The sequence below is a fragment of the Acomys minous genome (assembly GCF_964271855.1).
Source record: "Acomys minous genome assembly, chromosome: 2".
NCBI lineage: Eukaryota > Metazoa > Chordata > Mammalia > Rodentia > Muridae > Acomys > Acomys minous.
The window spans coordinates 19,309,656-19,333,927 of record NC_140484.1 but is presented as its reverse complement, the minus strand read 5'-3'; the positions used below and the strand labels follow the sequence as shown (position 1 = coordinate 19,333,927).

At 45.9% G+C, this 24,272-nt stretch overlaps 1 protein-coding gene across 5 annotated transcripts in view; it reads left to right on the top strand.

The window, feature by feature from the left end:
* The window catches only part of LCOR (ligand dependent nuclear receptor corepressor), a 130,975-nt gene extending 114,303 nt beyond the window's left edge, over positions 1-16,672 (top strand). For all 5 annotated transcript variants that reach the window (XM_084772556.1, XM_084772558.1, XM_084772557.1 and 2 more), the window contains one exon: positions 8,412-16,672. In XM_084772556.1, the coding sequence (XP_084628682.1) occupies positions 8,412-13,347 (4,936 nt within the window). In that variant the 3' untranslated portion in view covers positions 13,348-16,672. The remainder of the gene's footprint in view (positions 1-8,411) is intronic.
* Positions 16,673-24,272: the final 7,600 nt, after the last annotated feature.

Sequence of the window (24,272 nt, the reverse complement as noted above, 5' to 3'; positions counted from 1 at the left end):
TTATACACAGACATTTCCTTTTTCCTTATTTAGCATCCATGTAGTAAACAATTGAGAATATTAAATCTTAGACATCTTTAAGTAATATATATATATATATTTTTTTTATCACTTTAAGTAATTTGCTATATGCCATCAAAGGCATTAAGCTTTAGGAGATACTGCACATGTTTGTAGTTCTAAAATCTAAAATTTCAAGAGTGGGAACTTGAGAACCGCAAGAGAACATGAGGTTAAGAGGCGGAGGTTGCGTAGAAACCATAGGCCAGGACATCGCACAGTTGTTTTATCTGGTCTTTCATCTGTCTTCCTCTCACCCGAACAGATTAGGATTACTTGCCAGAGGCATAGCACTTCATTCCTTGAGAGGAAACATAGTTGTGTTGCTGAGCTGTCCTTTGATTTATTATTGTTCCTGTGGCCTCCTCCCAGAGCTGACCTAGATGGATGTCCCTTTGCCCACACTGCCCTGGAAATTAGTCATTTTTTAAATTTGAGGTTAGGATGATTGTTACGAAGGGAATGTTGTTTGTTTGTTTGTTTTGGCTTTTTGAGACAGGGTTTCTCTGTGTAGCCTTAGCTGTCCTGGACTCACTCTGTAGACCAGGCTGGCCTCGAACTCACAGTGATCTGCCTGCTTCTGCCTCCTGGGTGCTGGGATTAAAGGCCTGCGCCACCACGCCCAGCTTACAAAAGGAATGTTACATCATTCATGGGAATGTGCTTGATGTCCGCCTGGGCTTCTGCAGTGCTTGGGCCATGCCAGGTCTTTGAGCAATAGCTTGTTTCCTTACCACTCTTAAAGGAGCAGTCAGGGTTATAAAATCAGTTCTCCTTCCCTTGGAAAAGGAGCCCTTTATGTCCACATTTTGCTTAAGGAGTGATGTTTTTGTCCTGATGATTTAAATGGGAATTAAAGGGCAGTTCCCTAGAGAACAGCATAGGCTTAATTTTCACCTGAGAAGAAGGAAGAAAAGGTAATAAATAGTTTAGCCTCTTTGGCTTATCCTGTGCTTCCAGCTTTGTGGGGCTCAGGATGCATGACTTTTCTTAGCTCAAGTCTGCCTTTCCTTGGCCAGAGGTCTTCACGCCAGCATTTCCTAGGAGTTCCTGTTATACCACTTAGTTTGTATCTCCAGTCTAGGGCTCAGTTCCATCACTCAGTAGGAGAACTTCCAGGACCCGTGGTTTTACATTTATACCACCTAGTCCAAACTCTCATCTTTTGCATCCTTTGAGTTTGCTGTTGTCTTACAACACCAAACATAATATGTTTCATCTTGTGGTATCTTGCCTAGGATGATTGAGTGACAAGCAAAATTGAGTTGTGGTGGGAGGGTTGGGGGGGATTAAGAAGTAATTTGTTGGAATGTCCACTTTGTGAAGCCATCACATTGCTGGAAAGGGGCTAGCCTTTCCCGCTCTGTGCTTTTGCACAACTTTGGCTCACACCACTTCCTGCTCACTGTTTGCTAATAGGCCCAAAGCATAAAGAGTAAACTTGAATCTTCTTTATAGCTGTATTTTTATAATAGTGTAATAAATCAGACTGACTAGTTAAAATTCAGAAAAAAAATAACATTAAAAAAAAACAGGAGGTTGAGTATATATACCTTAATATTACTGCTTATTGTTTAAGAGATCTGTTCCGAGAACAGCTTTTTATCAGAGCTAAACAGGCCTGAGATGCAGGAGGCCAGCACACTGCTTCATGTCTTCACGTCCAGCACCAGCCCTCCCCCCTGTCCCCCCACCCCCCCACTTCATATCAATTGATATAATTGATGACATTTTCTCTTCCCTGCTTTGATTGCTCTTGGTTAGGAACCCAGTAAATGGAGAGAAAGCAATTACTAAGGATTGTTGACCTTTTGTTTGGGAACACTGATTTCAGCTGTTGTTCTCAAGCTGCCATTACAGGGGTGACACCCAGAGAATCACTCCCACAGTGGGAAGAGACCACCCGCCGTACACACACAATCATCACCCCCTCATGATTCGGACCCAAGCAGGAGTTAGTTAATTTTCCAATTTTTAGGATTCTCTCTTCATCTAAAATTTTGTCTGAATTGAGAGCATTTAGATTTCAACCACCTAGAAAACGTGAACTAGCCTGCCTAACTTCTCATTTTTACTCTCATTCTCGCTTCTACCGGTGCTTTCATTTGTGGGGGTGCGGGTGCCGTGCACATGGTAGCCAGGACTCTATATTGTGATTGTGTAGTCTCCTCTACTGTGCCTCACCTTGGGTTTTGAAACTCAAGACTCTAACTAAACATACCAGGGCAGTGGCTCTTCCCTGACGTCCCTACCGCTGCCACCCCGTTAGTGCAGTTCCTCATGCTGTGGTGGCCCCCAGCCATAAAACTATTTTGTTGCTACTTCATAACTGTAATTTTGAATCTATTATGAATTATAATGTAAATATGTGATACACAGAACACCTAATATGCAACCACAGGTTGAGAATCACTGGACTAGACTAGCTGGCTGGTTGGCCCTACAGATTATCCTGTTCTTCCTTCCACAGCCTGAGATTACCAAAATTTCTGTGCCTCTCTTCTTTGAGCTGGGGACCAAACTCAGGTCTTTTTCTTTTGTCTTTTATTTTCTTTCTTTCTTTCTTTTTTTAAGATGTATTTATTTATTATGTATACAGTGCTCTGCCTCCATGTATACCTGCAGGCCAGAAGAAGGCACCAGATCTCATCATAGATGGTTGTGAGCCACTATGTGGTTGCTGGGAATTGAACTCAGGACCTGGAAGAGCAGCCAGTGCTGTTAACTTCTGAGCCATCTCTCCAGCCCCAAACTCAGGTCATTATACATGTATGGCAAGCACTTTTCTAACTGAGCTAGCTGCCCAGCTCACTTTGGTTATTTCTCCTAGCCAGTTCTATGGATAGAAAACTTGGCTGTTACAGCCTTGGAGATACTGCTGTACACAGTTTTGTGGAATAAAGAAACATTTGCACACCAATGCCTACTTTGACTATACACAGTTCTACCATAGCCTTTGTTTAGAGACGAAAGATTCCTAAATATGAGACAAGCAAGAGTAGATACACTTTCCTTCTGGTGCCTTGAACGCTTGTCCTCAGGGAGAGGGCACTTAGGTCTGTCACAGCTCAGGGGTCTCAGGGCCATGACAAGGAGTCTTCAGCAATATAGCTCCGGAAACAACCAAGGACAACAGCCAGCAATAGGCTGTATGTTTTGGGAGTCTCCAGGACAGCCTAGGCCAACAACTCAAAAGAGAGCTTCTCCTATTGGTATTGTGGGTTTTGTTAGGTGATCTTTGGCTCTTGGAGGGAGCACCATTAACCCAGATGAGAAAGCTCACTAAAACTATATGAATTAAAAACCATACAAAATTGTGTATATTACAGGGTTGTTTTGTTGTTGTTGTTGTTGTTAGTTTGTTTTCTGAGACAGGGTTTCTCTGTGTAGCCTTGACTGTCCTGGACTCTCTGTAGACCAGGCTGGCCTCAAACTCACAGTGATCCTCCTGCCTCTGCCTCCCAAATGCTGGGATTAAAGGCGTGTACCACAGTGGTGGTGTTTATTACAGGGTTTTTTTTTTTCTTTTAAGGTAAATAGTTCAAGTTCTTGCAAATTTTTCTGGCATCATTATTTTACCCTTCCTACTCTGTATTTACCTCCCTTGTTTAAGAGGACCCCCCCCTTTCCCTCTCCCCTATCAGATCACTTATGCCCTTCTAGCCCTGTCTGTTGCTCCCCAACCTCCCTTACCTGCCAATAGACTCGCCACACCCTGTAAAAGATTTATTAGACCAGGAGTGAGGCAGTGGGAAGCATCTTTTCCAGTTGCCACCTAACAGGTGTACAGCTTGTACCTTTGGTAGGAGACAAGGGAAACATGTTTATGTTTTGTTTAAAGAATCAAGCCAAAGTGAATACACTAGCCATTGTCTACTGTGTCTAAAGCCTTCTTTCCCCTCTGTGTTCTCAGACGAACTTTTTCTGCTCCTAACGTTAACTCTCATGTGCTTACTATTGGTTTTGTTCAGTCAAAAAAAAAAAAAAAAATATATATATATATATATATATTGGTCATCAGTAATACTGATTTGCCTACCCAGCAGTCTCTGGGTAGTTAAGAGCTAGCTGCTGGAGGAAATACCTGAATCTCCTTCCAGACTCTTGATTCTTACACTTGACGTTCAGCTCCCTGCAACATTGTGGTCTGTTCTTTACTGGAAAATAATATGAGCACCGACTGCCCACCATTTTTATTAGCCACAGGAATGTAAGTATTGCGGTATTGACTAAATAGGAGAGTCCAGCCATGCCTAACCTCTGATCTAGGAAAACATCATCGAGTAAATCATTAAAGACAGGGTTGTGAGGCAACGTGTTGCTTTTAAACTGTGCCTTTTACAGGTTTTATGAATATTATCTTATCCTTTGCCACACCCTTCTGAATTAGGCATTGAGCTAAAGGTAGAAAGACCGTGTGGTCAAGGTTACGTAGGCCACTTCTCACCAAGTAGATAAACCCAGGACCAGTGCCGAGAGTTAGAAGTTCCCTCTTCTTTCTAGCCTCTCTCCTGTTTCTGCCAGTCCCTGTGGTCTTGCTGTGTTGTGGTGGTGGTATTCAGGTATTTCTACCTCATAAATAATTCACGTAACTATTCCAGGGAGGCCTCCTGTGGAGCAGATGTAAAGTGGTTTCAACATAACGTGAAGCCAGACAGATGACGGCAGCGTCTGTCATATAGTTCCTTGTAAAGATCAAGCATAGTCAGGTGTCCATGGCATAATACAATACAGGCTAATCACTGACCCAGAATTCCATGCTTTCCCAGAGTCAGTGAGAGGAAATTGTAAGACAGAATCTCTTCTTTTGGGTTCTGTCTAGGAGTAACCAAAGTTAGTATGGGTGCTATACTTGGCCTCTCTTGTCTCACACTGCCAAGGAAAGGTAGAGCTTAGCCATTTAAAACAGATTGGCACCCATGTGTTAAAACCAAACTGAAAAATGCAGCAATATAAATGTAAATATCAGGTAGTTGAGGTTAACTCTGAAAATTAAATAGCTGAATGGTAAAAAAAAAAAAATAAAATAAAATAAAAATAAAAATAATCTAAATTTAGTTTCTCTTTAAAAGCTTTTTGGGACAGGGGAGTAAGTAGTCATTTGGAGGCACAGCCTAAAGTAATTTTATGGGTGTAGTTGTAAAGTTAGCTATTTAATGATAGCTGGACAAAGGTTAGTGATAACGTGCAGGCTGTCAGCCCCAAGGACACTACTGGTGGTCACTCCTGCTTATGTGCCCAAATTGCCTGCCAAATGCCTCAGAATCTGAGCTTTCAAACATCTTTAAGAAGACATCACGTGGCATCCCCAACAGCTACTGTCTTCCGGCTTCTCTGCCTGATGGTAATGAATACAAAGGCAGAGTGGGGAGAGCGAGATAATGTGGTTCTGTAAACACTTACACCAAAGTTCTTGTTTTTGTTTTGTTTTTTTAATTTATTCGGGGGGCTGGCAAGATGGCTCAGTGTGTCATTGTGTTTGTCACCAACCTGATGGCCCGAGTTTAATTCCGGGGACCCACATGCTTGGAAGGGCAAAGCATACAAAATTTACCCTATGACTTCTATGTGTATGCTGTGGCACATGTGCACACGAGAATGTAGACACACATGCAATATAAATGTAATTAAAGATTTAGCTGGGGCTGGAGAGATGGCTCAGAGGTTAAGAGCACTGCCTGTACTTCTAAAGGTCCTGAGTTCAACTCCCAGCAACCACTCGGTTGCTTACAACCATCTACAGTGAAATCTGATGCCATCTTCTGGCCTGCAGGTGTTAAATGCAGGCAGAATGCTGTATACATAATAATTAAATAAATCTTTAAAAAAAGAAAAAAAAAAAGATTTAGCTGGCCATGACAGCATATAACTGTATTCTAAGGACTTGGAAGGTGTAAGCTGGAGAATGAGGAGTAGCTCAAGGTTTGCCTCAGCTACACAGAAGTTTCAGGTCACCCTGGGAAACAAACAAACAAGCCTTGACTGCTTTTGCTGGGGGATGCTCCCATATCCATAAGCCAAGCATATAAGAGGCAGAGGCAACTGATTTCATTAGGTGAGCCAGCCCAGGCAGTGCCAGAGAGCTTGCCCTGGTGGTGAGGGTGTGGGAGAGCTGGAGGGCAGACCAACTCAGCTACCACCCAGGCTTAGGTCCAGGGTTTTGAATTGGCTCACCCCAACATCTACCCCATCTATGAACTGCTGGGGCTCATGAAGGGGCCGGTCCTGCAGATCCTAAACTGCAAAATTTCCATGATACAACAACAGGATATCCCAGAAGAGCCCTGGTGAGGAGCTACTATTGATGGTGTAGCAGAAGCCAGAGGCCTTGAACCAGACCAATGACTCATTGCAGTGAACATTTGCAAGTAAAGATGTGTGGACAAAAGGGTGCCCTGTGTGACACACCGTGACACACTACAGCTTCCACAATGAGATTTTTGTTGCTGTTGTTTTTAGGGGGAGGAGTTGTTTCGTTTTCCTTGGGGGGGCAAGTTACAAGGGTAGAAGGCAGATATGAAGGGATGGGAAAATGGGTAAGGTTGAAATACATGATGTGAAATTCACAAAGAGTCAATAAAAAGTAAGAAAGGAAAGAAAAGAGGCAGAGGTGGGAGGATCACAGAGGACTGATACAAGTTCCAGGTTAGTCAGGACTACATAATGAGACCCTGTCTCAATAAATAAGACCCTTCATTTTAGAAGCAGAGAAACCAAAATTGTTTAAGCCCCATTTTTGTGCAGACTCTCAACATACTGCTACTTAGCTCCAGAGGTTAGTTCACTTTCCTATAACGCTATATGTGTCCGAAGAGGAGTGGAATCAGATGTCTCGTTCTCCAGCTCCTATGTCCTTTCCTCTCACTCCATTACCACTGGGAGGTGGGAAGATAGGTGATGCAGGCCATCCTGCCTATAAAGCATCTCCTGGCCAGGAGGTGAAAGTCAAAGATGGAAGAGTAAGCCAGAAGACACTGTCAACACCTCTTCAGCACACATTATGAAGCTACCTACCCTCCATGTTCTGTTGTGCGTCACACACCACCAAACAATAGTCTCCTAAAGGTCTGTAAGCCAGAGGGTCAGAGAGGAGTGTGTGAGAAAGAAGTCATACAGAATCCCGGCAGCTCAGGAAAAGCTATGCATCCAGGATCACGGAGCAACCCGTGAGACCCCTTGGCCGTCCCTGCAGGCAGTGCCTATGGCCTGTCTTGAATCTAGCATTGGCCTCTCCCACCCCCTTGACTTTGTGTCGTAAACCCTGACAGAGCTTCACAACATGGAGACAGCTTTCATGTAGAGCAGCTTGTGTAACTGAAATGTTTCCCGGTAATGTGCTGGGGAATGCGATGGTGCGCTGGTGCAAGCATAGTGCGCCCTGCACGGGTCAAAGCCGATCCACTTCTTGACTTAGGCTATAAGTCAGAGCCCTTCTTGTTGTTATATTGTCTAGTACACCTACTGTGTGAACATTTTTATTGCCGTTTGTGTCCTGCTCTGGATCACTGTTGGTGGCTCTCCAGCCAGTTGCTCTTCGAGTCCTCTAAGTACTCTAAGCTGATGTCTAATGTATGGAGCGCCGTGTGTATGAGTGTTGTCAGTGTTATATAGACTTAAACTAGTGGCTATTTTAACATGGTTCCCTAGGCCCAAAATACAAGGACGGGTTGAATAGCCCTTATCCAAAATTCTCGGGAGCAGACGTGTTTTTAGTTCTTCGGATTTTGGAATGCTTGCCTCTGTTTAATGATACGTCTCAGGAGTGGGCCTGTGTTAATGCCAGAAGTCATCTGTGGTCCAGGCCCACTGTATCCATACAGCCTAAAATGATCTTACACAATATTTTCAGTAATCTTCCACTTACAAATTGCGTGGCGTGTAACTTCCCCCTTGTGCCACCATGTCAGTGCTTGGGAAGGCTCACATTTTGGAGCATTACAGATTTTTGGGTAAGGATTGCTCTGTGTCGACCATGTGGAGTTACTAATGTGGCCAAACTTTATTTTCACTATCTCTTCTACGATAATAATCTGAATTTTTTAAGCATACACAGTATGAAATAGGGTTTGGAATATAGCTCAGTGGCAGCATACTTTCCTAGCATGTACCAGGCCTGCTCTGATGTCCTGGCACCATAAAAACAAAAACATGTAAGAGATACTGTTACTACAAATTCTTGAGACTATGGTGGGCTGGCTTTATATTCTAATTAAGTACTAAAGTAAATGACAGTTTGGGCCAGGATGCCTTCTCTCATGATAATATAAATAGCATCGGATGCAGTTCATATTATAGAAACAATTCCTTGGACATGCACATAGTAACCCCCTTTTTTTTCTTTGTTTGTCTAGAGAGGACTCAGAAGAGGCACCAGCAATAGATTCTAACCACCAATCCAAGTCCCCACTGGAGAAGTTCATGGTCAAACTGTGCACTCACCATCAGAAGCAATTCATCCGTGTCCTGAGCGACCTGTACACTGAGTCTCAGCCAGGTTCTGAAGACCTGCAGCCCCTGGAGTCCACAGCGATGGATGTCTCCGCTTGCGATGCGGGGTGTGCCCAGCTGAGCAGCAGACAAAATGACAAGGATGATGTGTGTCTGGACGGGAGTTCTCCTGCCTCTGTGAATTTGTTCCTAGACTCATCAGGCTCTCCTAGCTCCCTGACGGTGACTGAAGAGACCCTGAAGGAACCACCTCCTGAGACGGACTCTGTGGATGGGAGAGAGGATGCCTCGAGCACTGTCCAGAAAGACTCCCCTGAACCTCCAGACACTCAACAGAATGCCATGGCTTCAGCAGACAGTCCCACCGTGGGATGCCACACCGCCTTGGATTCTTCCTCTTCTAACCTCCTCCATAGTTCTAAAAGCTTAGAGGGACAAACCACTGGACAGCAGCAAGACACGAGCATGAAACCCTGTGAAGATGGTGAGGATGGTGCCTCAGCTGTAGGCGAAAGTCCGACTGCAGCGGAAGTGGCAGCGGAGAGCACCGAAGAAGATGGTGGCTGTGTTGTTTCTCCAAGGAACTCATTCAGAGCTGTATCAGAGGAGGCGTGGGACTCAGGATTTATGGGGAACTCCTCTAGTCCTGCAGACAAAGAGAATGCTTTACAGTGTAACTCAAAAACATCCTTACACCAGGATTTGGAGGCAGATGAACAAGATGCAAGGCCAAAGCAAGAGAACCATCTTCATTCACTAGGTAGAAACAAGGTGGGTTTGCAGATGTATCCCAGAGACAAGGGCCACTCTGAGCATCCCAAATGTGGCTGGTTAGCTCCCAGCTCCACGCCAGCTGTACACAGAGCATCTAATGGTCACTCAAGGACCAAGATGCTGTCAGCCTCCATTAAGACTGCACGGAAAAGTAAGAGGGCATCAGGATTGAGGATAAATGACTATGACAACCAGTGTGATGTTGTTTATATCAGTCAACCAATAACAGAATGCCACTTTGAGAATCCAAGATCCGTACTGTCCTCTCGGAAAACAGCCCGGAAGAGTACTCGGGGATACTTTTTCAACGGTGATTGTTGTGAGCTGCCAACTGTTCGCACACTGGCCAGAAATGTATGCTCCCAAGAAAAGGAAAGCTGCTCACGGATAGCATCGGAGACAGTGGTGACTCCCACTCAGACCGTTACACTTCCCACCGCAAAGCATTCAGTTGCTGTGCAGCTCCCCACAGTACCTGAGCAGCTCCCCACAGTACCTGAGCAGCTCCCCACAGTACCTGAGCAGCTCCCCACAGTACCTGAGCAGCTCCCCACAATAAGTGAGCAGCTTCCTACAGTAGATGAGCAGCTTCCTACAATAGATGAGCAGCTTCCTACAGTAGATGAACAGCTTCCTACAGTAGATGAGCAGCTTCCTACAATAGATGAGCAGCTTCCTACAGTAGATGAGCAACTTCCTATAGTAGATGAGCAGCTTCCGACAGTAGATGAGCAGCTTCCGACAGTAGATGAGCAGCTTCCCGTAGTAGATGAGCAGCTTCCCGTAGTAGATGAGCAACTTCCTATAGTAGATGAGCAGCTTCCCATAGTAGATGAGCAGCTTCCCGTAGTAGATGAGCAGCTTCCTGTAGTAGATGAGCAGCTTCCTGTAGTAGATGAGCAACTTCCCATAGTAGATGAGCAACTTCCCATAGTAGATGAGCAGCTTCCTATAGGAGATGAGCAGCTTCCGACAGTAGATGAGCAGCTTCCCACAGTAGGTGTGCAACTTCCTGCAGTAGATGTGCAGCTTCCCACAGTAGGTGTACAAACTCCCACAGTAGATGAGCAGCTTCCCACAGTGGGTGTGCAGCTTCTGGAAGAAGAGACCCCTGACGATCCTAGGGAGGGAAGAACCACCCTTGAGGAAGGAAATGAAGATACATCATCGGGGAAAGGCCATGAGGAGCCAGAGATTTGCCTCACCTTGACTGAACAGAATCCTAGCAGCTCTCCTAAGCCAGGAGAGACCACATCCTGCCCTCTGCCTGCTATTCTCCCTAATGAGGATATGCCTGGAGTGCCAGAAGGCAGCGTAGTGGTCTCACCTTCCACGGCAAGTGTGCTATCTTTCCGTGAGCAAGACCAGCCACCAGCCTCCCTGCTGGCTTCAGAGGAGATGCACGCACAGGAGTGCCACCTGGCTCCTACAGCTGAAAGCAACCCTCTCATCACAGGGGAAGGCAGTGAAGCCCTCCTATGCAGACCTCAGCTTTCTCCTGAAACGGTCATTGGAGAGGAGAGTTCTCCATGCTCAGAAAATGAAAGCCCTGCTGTGGGTTTAGATCCGCCCCTAAGTCTAGAGCTTTCTGAGTGTGACCAAAGCATCGGAACTGAGGCTGAGACCAGAGACCTCCCTGGGGAGACACTGTTGCTAGATGCCTCCTTGCCCCTAGTGGAAAGCAGCATTGTCACTGACAAGAACCCAAGTGGGAATGAAGGTCATGAGGTGACAAGGGCCACAGGACAGCTGGTGGTGCATGACAGCAATAAAAAACACTCGTCGGAAGGTGATCTGAGTGAGCCAACCTTCGACTCACCTGAAGAGAATGTGGACAAAAAGAAAAAGGGTAAAAAGCTCCCCGGGGCCTCTGATAGGTGCCTAAGAAGTCAGCTTGTAGATTCATCCTCTCCTGACAGGTGCCCAGGAAGCCAGGGTTCGGATTCTTCCACTGATTGTCCTGAAATCAAGGCTTCTAAAAATCCCTCTGTAAAGCGTTCTAAAAGAGAAGGGCACTCTGGGGGGGTGACACCCGAGGGCTCGGTGATTGACAGCATCCATGACAACCTAGAGGCCACTGAAGACCCCAGTGTCAGTGAGCACTCCTCTGATGACGATATCAAGCAGGAGAGTGAAGGAGTCGGAGTCATCACCAGACAGACTTTTAAAAACATGCTGTCCAAGGAAGTTAAAAGGGAAGGAAGGGAGACATCCCCAAGCAGTGACTCAGCCACGGTTAGCCAGCCACTGCCTGAGGACTACCTGGAAAGCCATGTCTGGTCCAAGACAGATGAGAGAGATGCATCTGTGCCCTCAGAAAGCATTCCTTGTAAGAAGGACCCAGAGCAGGTAAAAGAAAAGCCAGGACACACTGCCATGCAGGGCGTGGAAGGCGCTGTGAGTGAGGTGCACGCCGAGGATACCCACTGTAAAGATGATGCTGGCTTTCCTCCATCTAGCTCAACTGGGATATCAGCCAGTCAGCGTGGCTGTGGTACCGCTGGACCACCAAAATTGGCAACAAGGCCTAGGAGACTGCCTTCTTCAACCTACAACCTGAGACACTCTCATTGTGTGGATGCCTTGAACACTACAAAAATGACTTCAGAAAAGCAAGTCACACAAACAAACACAGCACCAAAGGAAAGCGAGGCTTCGGAGAGGGCGGAGGCCTTCGCTGAGGAAGATGATGTGGACACAGTGGTGGAGGAGAGACCCAAGTTTGTGGAATGGTGCGCAGAGGAGGAGAACCAGGAGCTCATCGCCAACTTCAATGCCCACTACCTGAAGGTCCAGAAGGGCTGGATCCAGTTGGAGAAGGAAGCACAGCCAACAGCAAGAGCAAGGAGCAAGTCCGACAAGCTGAAGGAGATTTGGAAGAGCAAGAAGAGGTCACGCAAGTGTAGGGGTGCACAAGAGGTGCAGAAGTTTTCTCCTGTCCAGATGCTGTTCATGACGAACTTTAAGCTGTCTAATATCTGTAAGTGGTTCCTCGAGACGACAGAAACTCGGTCTCTCGTCATTGTGAAGAAGCTAAATACTCGTCTTCCAGGAGATGTACCCCTTGTTAAACACCCTCTTCAGAAGTACCCTCCCTCCACCCTGTACCCCAGTTCGCTACAGGCAGAACGCTTGAAAAAACACTTGAAGAAATTTCCTGGAGCCATTCCTGCTAGGAATAATTGGAAAACACAGAGGCTATGGGCTAAACTACAAGACAGCCCTGACCAGGCAGAGCCCGAGGCCGGCAGTGACGTCAGCCTTGGCCTCGACAGTGAGGACGGTGTGGAGGAAGTCAGGGAAGGTAGAAATAGCCATCCTCCCACCAACTTGCCTACTCCAGCAAGCACCCGGATCCTTAGGAAGTATTCCAATATCCGAGGGAAGCTCAGAGCCCAGCGCCTGGAGAGCTCACTGGGTGGGGCTTCCGAAACTAAGCAGGGCCGGAAGAGTGTGTGCATCAACCCGCTGATGTCCCCCAAGCTAGCCCTCCAGGTGGGCGCAGATGGGTTTCCTGTCAACCCCAAGAGGGCTGAAGGAAGCAAGGGGAGAAGAGGGAGGCAGATGCCAGAAACCTTGCTTAAAGTGGAAGGTCAGAACAAACGCAAAAGAGCAGAAGGCCACGGCACTCAGGACGGTAAGGACAAGGGGCCGGCAACAAAAGCCAGCCGAACCCTCTCTACCAAGAAGCTTGCTGCAAAAGACAGAGTCAACCACCTATCCAAGAAGATGACCTTGAAAGAGAATAAAGTAAGAGTCTGTAAAAAGGCTCCTGGGAAGAGCTGCCCACCATCCAGGAAAGAAAAAGAGAATGCAAACAGAAGACCCGGCCATTCCACAGCAACCTCTGAAGCTCTGACGAAACCTGCAAAACAAAGGGGGGCAGGAGAAGCCTCTTCAAAGCCCCCCAAAACCAAGAGGCGGAACCGGAAGCTGAGCAGTGGTAGAGGCAGAGCCAGACCCTTGACCAAGAGCCCAGAGAACCGGGCCACCCAGAGAAAGAGAAAGCTCAAGGGCAAACTGGACTCCTCCCAGGGCAAACGGAGGCGACTAGAGGCCAAGTGACTGCTGGATGGCCCCTGAGGAACTGGCCCATGGAAGTAACCTTGCATTTTGCATTAACAAAGTCTGCTTTTATAAGCTTATTAAGCCTTTCACGTGGCAGTTATGGAGAACACCAGTTTGAGATGTCAGAAAACGCATCTCAGCTGGAGAAGGCAACTTCTCCAGGGCTAAAGGAGGGTGTACGTTACTTTCTGGTTGCTCCTTGGGTTTTAAACTTGGAACCAAGCAGTTTTTGTTTGAAGAAGTACAGTGCCTTATTTATCCTTTTTGTTTAAAAATTTACAAAAGCTGAGAAGCTGATGTATGTGACTAAAGGCTTGCATTTTATACTTGACGCACAAGCACTTGTTCTGTCACTGAGGAGGCCATTGCCACACACGCATGAGCGAGGAGCCGTCAGCGCTGCCTGTGCACCCCTGGGCAGGTGCACCTTGCAGACCGCAGCACAGCTCCCCTCTCTGTCTAGTTTGGTTTTTATTTGATTGATATTTGAAAGCTGAACCAAATCATTTCTATGGTATATGGAAAATGCAGGGGATTTATAATTATTATAAAAGATTAATATTTCTGTTACTTTTCTTCCAAAACTCATATTGTTGATCACCCCTTCATCTTTTTTTTTTTTTAAGTAATTTCAGATCATATTCTCTAGTTTGTGTGCCCATGGAACAAAAGATGTGCTAGAATTTGGTTTTGGTTTTGGTTTTTCGAGACAGGGTTTCTCTGTGTACCCTTTGCTGTCCTGGACTCCCTTTGTAGACCAGGCTGGCCTCGAACTCACAGAGATCTCCCTGCCTCTGCCTCCCACGTGCTGGGATTATATGCCACCATGCCTGGCATTTTTTGGTTTGGGTGTTTTTGTTTTTTGTTTTGGTTTTATTTGTTGCCCCAACCATGCTACTACCATCACTTGTCCTCCTCACTGGGGCCTCACAAGCTCGGCAGTACTACTCTGAGGTTTCTGTTCTATTTTGTTGAAGTTGTTTGTGTATTTTTTCATCTTGTAGCTGTCGATTGACCATTAGGATGACGGACTCTTGTTTCCTTTCTTATACAAAGTACTTCCCTATGCAGTGAAAGTCAAGATGTTCTTTCCAGCAGTAGGAAAGCTTAGCCTTGTGCGTATGCATCTACTTGTAGCTGCTGCCCACAAGTGTCTCCCGGTACTGGTTTCACAGTAAAATTCCTTCTTGCCCATGCAGTATATCTGTGAGCTGAGTAGTTAGCAGTGGCCATGAGGTTTGCAAGCAATTCAGAGTCCCTATGCACATTTACAAAACGGCTTCCACATCAGACTTGCAGAGGTGTGAGCAGGGCACCCAGGCAGCTGAAAGAAGCTGCCCAGAACTTCAGTGGAGCCTTACACCCTGACACATGCAGCTGGGACTCTGATGGGAATGTCCTTGCCTGGAACGGGTGTCTGTTCAAATGTGTAGCCCCGGTCTACTGGCTGAGTGCGGGCAGTGTTGCTTCTCCCCATGCCAAGCCGTTAGTCTCATGGCTCAGAAACGAGAACTGCAGTAACTGAAGTCATGATTGCCTTGCTGGAGCCTGACGCGGCCCCATTGGCTTTACTTGGTGCCTGTGACATAGCTCCATTATAACAGCGTGTGCTTGACATTTCCATCGGACCAGTCGGCAAACCACTGGGTTGCTAAAGCTTCAGTTGGCTTTGATGTGTTCTGTCACCAAATTGGCTTGCATGGACAGCTGCTGCCTATTCTTCTTATTAAAAGTTTCTACTTAGGTTGTTTCAGATCTTTTTAGATCAACCCAGATGGGCTTCTTTTATATGCAAATCATGATTAAAAAAAAAACAGATCTTCTACCTATTTTGCTATTCTTAAAGGTTTGCTGCAGACAACAGGAACTTCTGATAATTGATAGGATTGGAGCATTGGACTCATGAGAAGTTGAGATTTGTCCTGGGTTTCACAAATAATGAAAGTAGTCATTTTCTTGGTTTTTTTTTTATTTTTGTTTTTGTTTTTTTAATATCGCCTCCGTCCCATGAGTGTTCATGGGCTTTCTCCCTCACTGCCTCCTCCTTCCCAGCCCTTACTTTCCCCATGTTATTATTATTAATATTATTATTATTATTATTACCTTTGACCTTGACCACTCACAAGCTACCTATCTTAATTGAGACTGCTGAGTGTGTGCTGGCAACTCTTCCTCAGCATTAAGTTGCACAGAAGCATTAATATGTTTTGAATAGGTTTGTTTAATCTTAAAAAAAAAAAAAAGGTGGTTTTACGGCTTAAAAGAGCCTTTCCTATAGTTGTCACTGGATGTTGTTGTTGTTGTAGTGACTTAAACAGCTGAGGCTGACTAAGGTCAGGTGCACCGATGCCTGTGCATGCGAGATGCCCTTGGCTGCCTGGAGACTTCCGTGGAAGGTGCTTGAGTCAGGTGAGAGGGAGGAGTGCATTGTAAGTCGGTGGGACGCGTCCAGTTCCAGCTCTGTAATTCATTCCATTACTTTTCTGATTGTGTTTCCATTTTTAAGAGCTCACTTAAGACAGGCTGCATGTGGGAAAGCTGTGCGGAAGCGTTTATTGTATATCTGCCTAGCAACCCCGTAGGCATCTTTAGAATCAGCTTACACTTAATAGTAGTGACTGCATTTGTACCAATGGGCATTCTATAAAATTAGCACACTTAAGGTTTTTCTTAAGTGTTTCACATTTATTAAATCTCATTTTTGCTCATCTAATTTTTATTGCTAGAAGAAAGAAAACAAAAGCAAAACTTGATGGTAGCTTTAGACATTTCTACACCCATAGCAGATGCTGGGAAATCTCTCCCTGAGCATCTCCACGCTTGGCCTTGACTCCGGTGTCTTTGTTTTCCTTCCTTCCTGTAGCCATCTTCAGATGTCACTTGCCACCGTAAGCAAGGCATTCTGCTTCTGTCCCTGCACTCAGTAAAGTGGCTGTGCTGTGGCTGGAGCTGAAGGTGATGCGGGAACACCAGAGTCCCCTCTCTTCAGAAGCTGTCAGAGAAGCTCCTTGTAGCTTCCCCCAGACCACGGTCGCCTTTGGGAGACCCATTTTCTTTCCTGCTGGGCTCCCTGGGGTGGGCTTGATGGGGTTATAGAGTCTTATGCTGCCGCTTTCTCAGACATGTGTGTCGGGCTTGCAGTACATTAGGAATACCCCAAGCCTTTCTCTGTTCTAGAAGCTTCTTGCATAGGAATGTCAGTTATATGAATCTGTTGATGCACAGTTGTAAGTTCCAGGGATCCCCTGGGTCTTGCTGGGTTTTATTTTATTTTGTTTTTTGTTTGGTTCTCTATTAAAAGTTTTACACTGTCCGGTCTAAACTACAGTCGATCTGTGGGGTTTGTGCCTCATCGTTCTGTGATGGTTTAGAGAGAAGAGTCATTCATCCCTCTCCCCAGAGACCCTCTGCATCACCCAGGATAGCGAATTCCTACTGTGCACCTAAGTCATCAGCAAGCATCACTTCAAGACAGATGCTGTCAATCAAGATTTGGCCTGTTTCCAGCCTTGTGACAGCTTCTGTCGTGAGGGCACAGCTGTCACTCATTGATTAGCAGACCTGAGAGTCCCATAGGAAATGACACCACGCTTTATGATGCAAACCGGAGATGGCATGGTGTTGCCATCAGCAAGCCTGTGCTTGTCACAGTACCAGGAACAGACCAAATAACCCAAGAAGCTGGCCGATAGCCAAGGAGCCACCCCCATCCCTCTGGTTTCAGGTCAGCTAGTTCGGGGCTCCTCTTAGCTTATCAGTGAGTAATTACAGACACACAAGCTGGACTGGCTACTCCGGTGTATAAATAAAGTTTTGGGGTTTTTTTTGCCACATAACCATGCCCATTTGCTTACTGATTGTCCTTGGAGCAGATTAAGTACTTGGAGAACTGTCCATGAAGCCCACAGAGCCTAAAGTAATGTGTCTTTAAAGAAGCCTGCTGACCCCTACTTGAGAAAATAACCCCTTTTAGGGAGAACTCTTCCCCGTCCCTCCTCTTGTGCCTCACAGCCTCGGTCTCCGACACTGCCCTCCCATCCCCCATCTCAGTTCTGTCTTGTGCACATCTCTGTGCTCTTGCTATAAAAGAGGCGTGTCGTTGAGTCAGCTTCAGAGTAACGCTAATCAAGAAGTACATCCCCCTTTAAATCTCTCACCCCAGCCCCACTTGAGGTCACCACAACCTGTAGAGCAGTTCTAAAGTTATGTGGCCTGGCCCCATTTTTCTACTCCCATAGTTTCCAGTCATAGAACTGACTCTGGCTTCACTTGTTGACTAAAATAAGCCAGGATTGCCTCTGATAAGATTAGCTGGTAGACACTGTTGGACTTTGAGTTTCCCTCACATCTCCATGTGGAAATGTCTCACAACATGAAGAGAAATCTAATGACAACCAAAGCACTGCTTATAATGTGTGACCATTGATGTTTTCAATAACACACTTTCAAAATAATTTTTTAAAGGCAAGCTAACAATAAAATAGTCATTTTAAAACTTATAGAAAAAAATGACAAAAAAGGAGGTGGGGAAACGTATTTAACCTGAGCGACTCAGGAGTTACAGATTACATCTTTACATCAAGGCTAGTCAGCTTTCACAGTGTTAGTCCTCCACCTCCCCCCCCCCAAAAAAAATCAAATATAAGTTTCTATTCTGCAATCCAGAATGAAGTTGAATGTCCTGTCAAAAATTTAAAAATGGGCCCTTGTCTCCTCTTTAGTGGACAGTGCTGTGGGCCTGACATAAGCTAGGGAGATGGTCTACCACTGAGCTCTGACCCCTGCCCAGTTATTTTGAATTCTTCTCTATTGTTTTACATCTTACGACTCTCTTTCCACTGAGATGCTAGCATGCTTGAGATATGAAGTATACCCAAAGCTGCCCCCATGTCTATGCAGCAGGCACTTTTGCCTGTGCTTGTTCCCGAGTCCTTTCAAGGAAATGATACTTAAAAAAAAAAAAAAATTTAAACCCAGCAGAACTAGGGAACTCGCCTTTTGAGACAGCTTTCAAAATAAGTCAACTCTTGAAAATCCCGAAGACTCCTGTCACCTACAAAGGAATGGCCTGTAGGGCACCCAAGGGGCACCCCGATGTGCAGTGTGCAAAAGCTGCCCTTTCTCAGGCTTTTGTCTGCATTTGAGCCAATGCTGGTCAGTTCCTTCTGTTAGCTCCTCTCCATCACACTGTCCTTTCCTAGGCGTTGAGACAGTGTCCTTCCCTGCTTTGGACACAGCCCTTCATCTAGCCTGCAGCTTACCAGCTGCACAGGCATGTGTGACAAGGAAGGAGACACTGAAAATTTCACCGGTGGGCCCATCCTGTTTGACGGGTGTGCAGTTTGTAAGACACTTGAAAGCACAGACCGCCTGCCTGAAGCGGCAGCCAGGTCCCATGGTACAAGAGTACACAGGAGGTTGGCCGAGTGATTTTTGCACTTTTGAATTGAATAACCAGAAATAATAAGACTATTGGCAAACTATATGTGGACCACACTGCCTAGAATGCTTACTGCCTCACCTCTTAGGTCAGTGGGCTGATTTCTGCAAAAGTCGTTCTCAAATTGTGTGGGCAGTTTAGGCACACTTTTTTCTTCCTATAGGCCTGCATTACAACAGTTGTTTTAGGTTTGTGGTGTTTTGTGTGCCTGTCACAGCACACAGTAGCCATTGTGTGTCATTCCTGATAGTGTTTGTAAGGAACAAAAAGATTGCCTTTGCTCAGTAGATCCTTGCTAATGTGTTGTGGATATACCATATCTCCTAGGGTGTAGTTTAAAGTACAGTCTTGTAAGGTAAAAGCGCAGTCCTCACTGTTAATGCATCACAGTGAACTTGACTGATAGAGACATTCCACCAACAGTGTTGGTCATGTGCTGATTTCCAGTAATCAGTGTTGTACAGCCTACAGCAGTGCCTCTCTGAAAGCACAGGAACAGGTAGTTTCATACCCATAGCCCTCCGCTCTCTCCTGTACATAGGATATGCACAGGTTTACAATCCTCAAATTTGGTCATTATCTGTGAACATGAGTGACTGATCTTTGTGTGTTTGAACCCTGAGTCCAGGCCACGCTTTTTTTTTTGACATGCACAGTGTGTTGTCCGTGCACCAGCATCTTTAGGCCAAGCCAAGCCAAGGCTCTCTGGCTCACGAGGGAAGCCCAGGTTTGCTCAGGCCTGAAGCAGCTCCTCATTCGGGGAGCCGGTCTTGGTACCTTGCCTTTCCTCTTCCTTCCTGCCTATGCCACTGGCCCCCTTCTGGGTGGCATCTTCTCTGGGACACCCCCCACCCCAAAGTGCTTCACCGAACACAAACATGTCACGTGAGAATTTCTCTCTTCATTTCTAGGTTCTCGTGGTATTTAGTGGGCTGGGTCTGAATGCCATTTAGTGATCACCTTTTTCCCATGCCTCTTGGTACCATGATGTACATCTCGTGTTGTGTTGTAGTTAGGGCTGTATGTCGTGTTTGGAAGCATTTGTGGTAAAGAAACTACAAGTAAGATTTGCATAATTTTGTATATTTATACCACAGGTAGGGATTATTGCTAGGGCCACTGTATCTTAGGGTAATTTGACTAGTGGCTTCTGCGTTCTTAGTAGTTTTAGGGGACTGTATTAGTGACTGGTTTCAAATATATAGAGTACATATTTATACACACCACTGTGGAGTTTATTTTGCTGTGTAAATAGTGATATTTTCTTGTTCAAATGCTTCTATACAAAGTATTTATTTTAACAAAATTAGCTAACTGTCAAAAGGGCTTTCCAAAAACTGTTCTTGCCGTCTGTTCTCCCAGCTCTCATGCTCAGCTATCGAACCCCTAAACATCACAGGAAAGGCAGGAGGCTGTAGCCTTGAAACCCTTACGGTATTTGGGTAAACACAATGTGGATTGGGAACCTTAATGCTGCGCCCACTGATGCTCCATCCCAGGCTAAAGTGGGGCTTGAAGGGGTGTGGCTTTGCTCAGCCTAGCATCTGGGCTTCTCCCACAGCCCTCTTGCATATGCACTCAGTGGTACATTCAGCTGTTCACATCTATGGCCAGTGCAGGGAATGGTCGTAGTCCCATAGCAAACAGCCTCATGCCTATGCAATGAGGAGAAACTACTGTGGTTTCTGTGGTTTCCAGTGTGAGCTAGTGTGGCTCTCAGGATTGATTTATGAGAGCCCTTTGACACACCCAGAGGAGCACACATGTCACCTTATGCACATTGGCAATACTTGGAAACACCTTGGCTTTCCTTGTCTCCCTTCCTCATCAAGCATCTGTGCAGACGTGGCCCCTCACACCCATCTGTAATGTGTGGTTCTAAAATGCATTTAGCTTCGCTTCTCAGGAGTCAGAGCACCCTCAGTGTCACGGAACCAATGCTCTGTGGTCATGAATGGCCCTTTTCCCTGTGCCTCGTCCATGGGCACCCCGTCTGTCACCATGCCACTCTGCTCAGATAGCTGAGTTGACCTGTAGCTCCAGGATGCTAGGGTATGTAGGGGTTACTGTCCTGCACTTGAACTGTAGTTTTCATATTTCCTCATGGCCTCCCTCCGTCGTTTCTGAACTAGGAAGGCACGTGAATGGTAGTGCTGGAGAATGTTTCCTCAGATGTTGTTTGTAAGCAAATCTGATTTTGAAATGAAATGTGAGTGGGTAACTAGATGCCAGGGAATTTAGCACTGAGCTAGACAGTCAAAACCCTTTTAACCTTTGCAGAAAGTAGATTCTGTTCTCATTCAATGTTCACAAGATGTAATGCTGTAAATAGTTTTCTAAAAATATTTATTACATGTGCTGAATACAGACTCATGTTCTGAGCGATGCTGGTTTTGCATTGTATGGTAGAAGAATATATTTTGAGTAGTGGACTTCTTTCATAACAGTTCACTCATGGAGAAAGAAACAAAACCAGCAGGCTGAGAGCTGTTTGGGGCATTTGATCTGTAATGGACCATCCAATCCAAGCTTTAATTGCCCCCTCTTCTCATCTGGTTGTGTTATATATATATTATATATATACAGGTGTACAGTAAAGTGGTCAGTGCCTGGGTCTGCAGAGCAAATTTCCAGGTGTTTTTCTGATGTGTTTCCATAGCAATACGACCCCAGGTGCTGACCAGTCCTGTTGTCTCAGAGGATCAGGTTGGGAAACAGCTCTTGCAAAGCCTCTTGCCTTTCCTGAGGCTTCTTTACTTGAATTGTTGCTTCTGTTTCTTCTGCACGCTCCCATGTCACAAAACCATAGCCGTGTGTGGGAACCCTCCCGGCACCAGACACATCAAAAGTGGACATGCCAATCAAAAAGTTAGCCATTTCCCAGGAATTTGTAGTTTCCAGAACAGATGAGACAAAGCTCATTTGGCCATAGAATAGATGTAAGGATTTTTTTTTTTTAACCAGAGAAACGTGTGGCCTATTATATTTTGCTCTGCTCTGACTGACTCACCTTTGGAAGCCAGCCTGTGACCTGCCTTTTGCCTCTCTGCCTCGGCTCGAGATGTCCATGGCCCCTAGAGTCTGGCTAGGCTCTTAGTGCGCCCAACTCTGTTGAGCAGCCTTTCCTTGTGACCGTCCTAAACTGAATGAAAAGGAATACCCCCACGCCCAGATAACCAGTGTTAGAAGTGATGTAGTTTTTTAGGCTTTTGGAATATGTCCTTTTTGTATTTCTGATGGTGTTTGGGATTTTTCACTAGTGTTTTTTAGATTGAAGTGGGCGCATTAAGGCAATCTTCCCACTGCTGAGCCCAAAAGCACACAGAGGGAAGAACTTGCCCCGCGTTATGTTGTTGGGGAGGTGACTACTTATGGGGGAGGGGGAGGGTCTTGTAGGTGATTGGGGGGTGAAATAGACGTTCTGGCTGGAGGTTTCTTAAGACTTCGATATTTTGTAATGAAAATCCCCCACATTAGCCTCGCTTAATCTCAACGTAAGCCTGCTGTTTACCCTCAGGGAACAAGTGGTTTTCATAAATGAACTCCTCCAAGGTCCTGGGCCAGTGCCTGTGTGCACTGGTCATCTTTGTGATCTCGTGGCATTACTTTCCCACATGCATTATATTAAGAAGTTCACCCCCACCCTGTATGAAAAGCACAGCCAGTGCCCTAACTCAGGCTAGTGGCGATGCCTTCGAGGGGCCTGGGGGTCCTAGGAGGCCCATGCAGTTTAACTGAAGCTCAGGTGTGCATTGGATTCTGCTTCTATTAGGCCACAATAGAATGAGTTTAGGGCAGGGGCTGCAGATCCAGCCCCAGGTTCAGGGAGCTGAGTCTCCACTGTCCCTTAGGTTTTTACTGGTCCCTCCTGCTGGTGTTGCCGAGGTCAATCTTGTAGGTGTTTGGATGTGCTCCTTTTTGCTGTCTTGTGAGTTGTAGCCCGTGCTCCAGATGCCCAAGGGTGAGGCCTCCGGAGGGTCCAGCCCTCCCTGTCCCCAGCACCTTTCAAACTAGTGAAGTGAGAAGAATCTGCAAACGGCCATTTGGCAGGGCAGCACATGCCTCTTGGGTCTGGATTCCACTGTTAGTGAGTGTAGGAAAATACTGTGTCTTTAATGGATGAAAATTCAATGTATGCTGTGAATTTGTTGGTTTGAAACATTGAAAAATCTTCATTAGACAATGTTTACATACCTCACCTGAAGAACCTTTGAGAGTGTATATATGAAGTTTAAAAATATATTAAGTTGCTTTAAAACAGTATGTATAGCTATAAAAGTTGGAGTTATTTTAACTTTGAGTATGTACCAAGTCTCTTAAATATTGAAATCTTGTAGACTTTCTGTGCTTCTGTGTTTTGCTTTTCCTATTGGACCACATAGATAACTGTGTTCTTGTCATTGGTAACGGGGCCCACACTGAAGTACAGGCTTGGAAGGATTCCCATGGTGATTAAGATTTTTCTGGTTTGGTGTTGAGGGCATGGGGTGTGGAGCTAGAGGATGTGTGGGAGGGATTTCTCTAACATTGACATCTATTCTGTGAGCTTTTTCAAGGCGCGTATTTTATTGCAGCGTATTAAAGTTCTTTGGTAATAAAGTGTGTTTGTGTTAATCACTGGAGAGGGGACAGGATACAGCACAGCCTCCTCCTGCTCCACTGGCACGTGGCTGAAAGGATACTGGGCCAGCCATGGGGCTGGCCACTGCCCTACACCATCAGCCCTGCTGTGAGTTAGTTATATCTCACTTCAGGGGACAGAAAACAGAACGGAATCATTGTGGGATTCACTGGACAGGACAGGACAGGTACCAGTGTTCATCCTGAGGGGAGGGAACAGGCCAGCCCAGCCAGTTCGGTCCAATCCTGTGACCCCAGTTGGAATGGCAGAAACAGACCTCGAAATTTCCAGTGTTCCTCCTGTGATCTGCCTCTTTGGACCCTTTCTCTCTGCTGGAAGCGGGTCTGTTCAAGGTCATGGTTGGCCCAAGAGACCCATGGGTCAGTCCATCTCACAGCTACATTCAGTGAGTACACATAGTGATTGTCTAGCAGCCCCTGGGTTTGCTTTAACACTGAAGTTGTGAATTTCTAATCTACAGATGTGTTTATTTAGCCCAGGATTTCAAAACAAAACAAAACACAATTTAAAACTACGTTTTTCATTTCAAAGATTGGGGTTTCTAGGTTTTGTTGGGGGTGGGTGGATGGTTCATTATTTGTTTTGTTTTAAGCCAACAAACTTAGTTCATGGTGAGAACCAGCTGGTACGGACAGACTGGAAAATGTTCTTTAGGTGACGCAGTTTGTAACAGTGTGGGTTTCCGTTTGCTCCTGGTGGTGCCTCCTGCTTTAATCAGCAGTGACAATAGAAATTCTGGGCCAAGGAGCACTGCCTACTTTGCTTACCTTCTTCCCAGGCACCTGAGCCTAAACCCTAGGCTTCCCTCCTCCATCCTGCTCTCTAACATTCCCTTCCTCT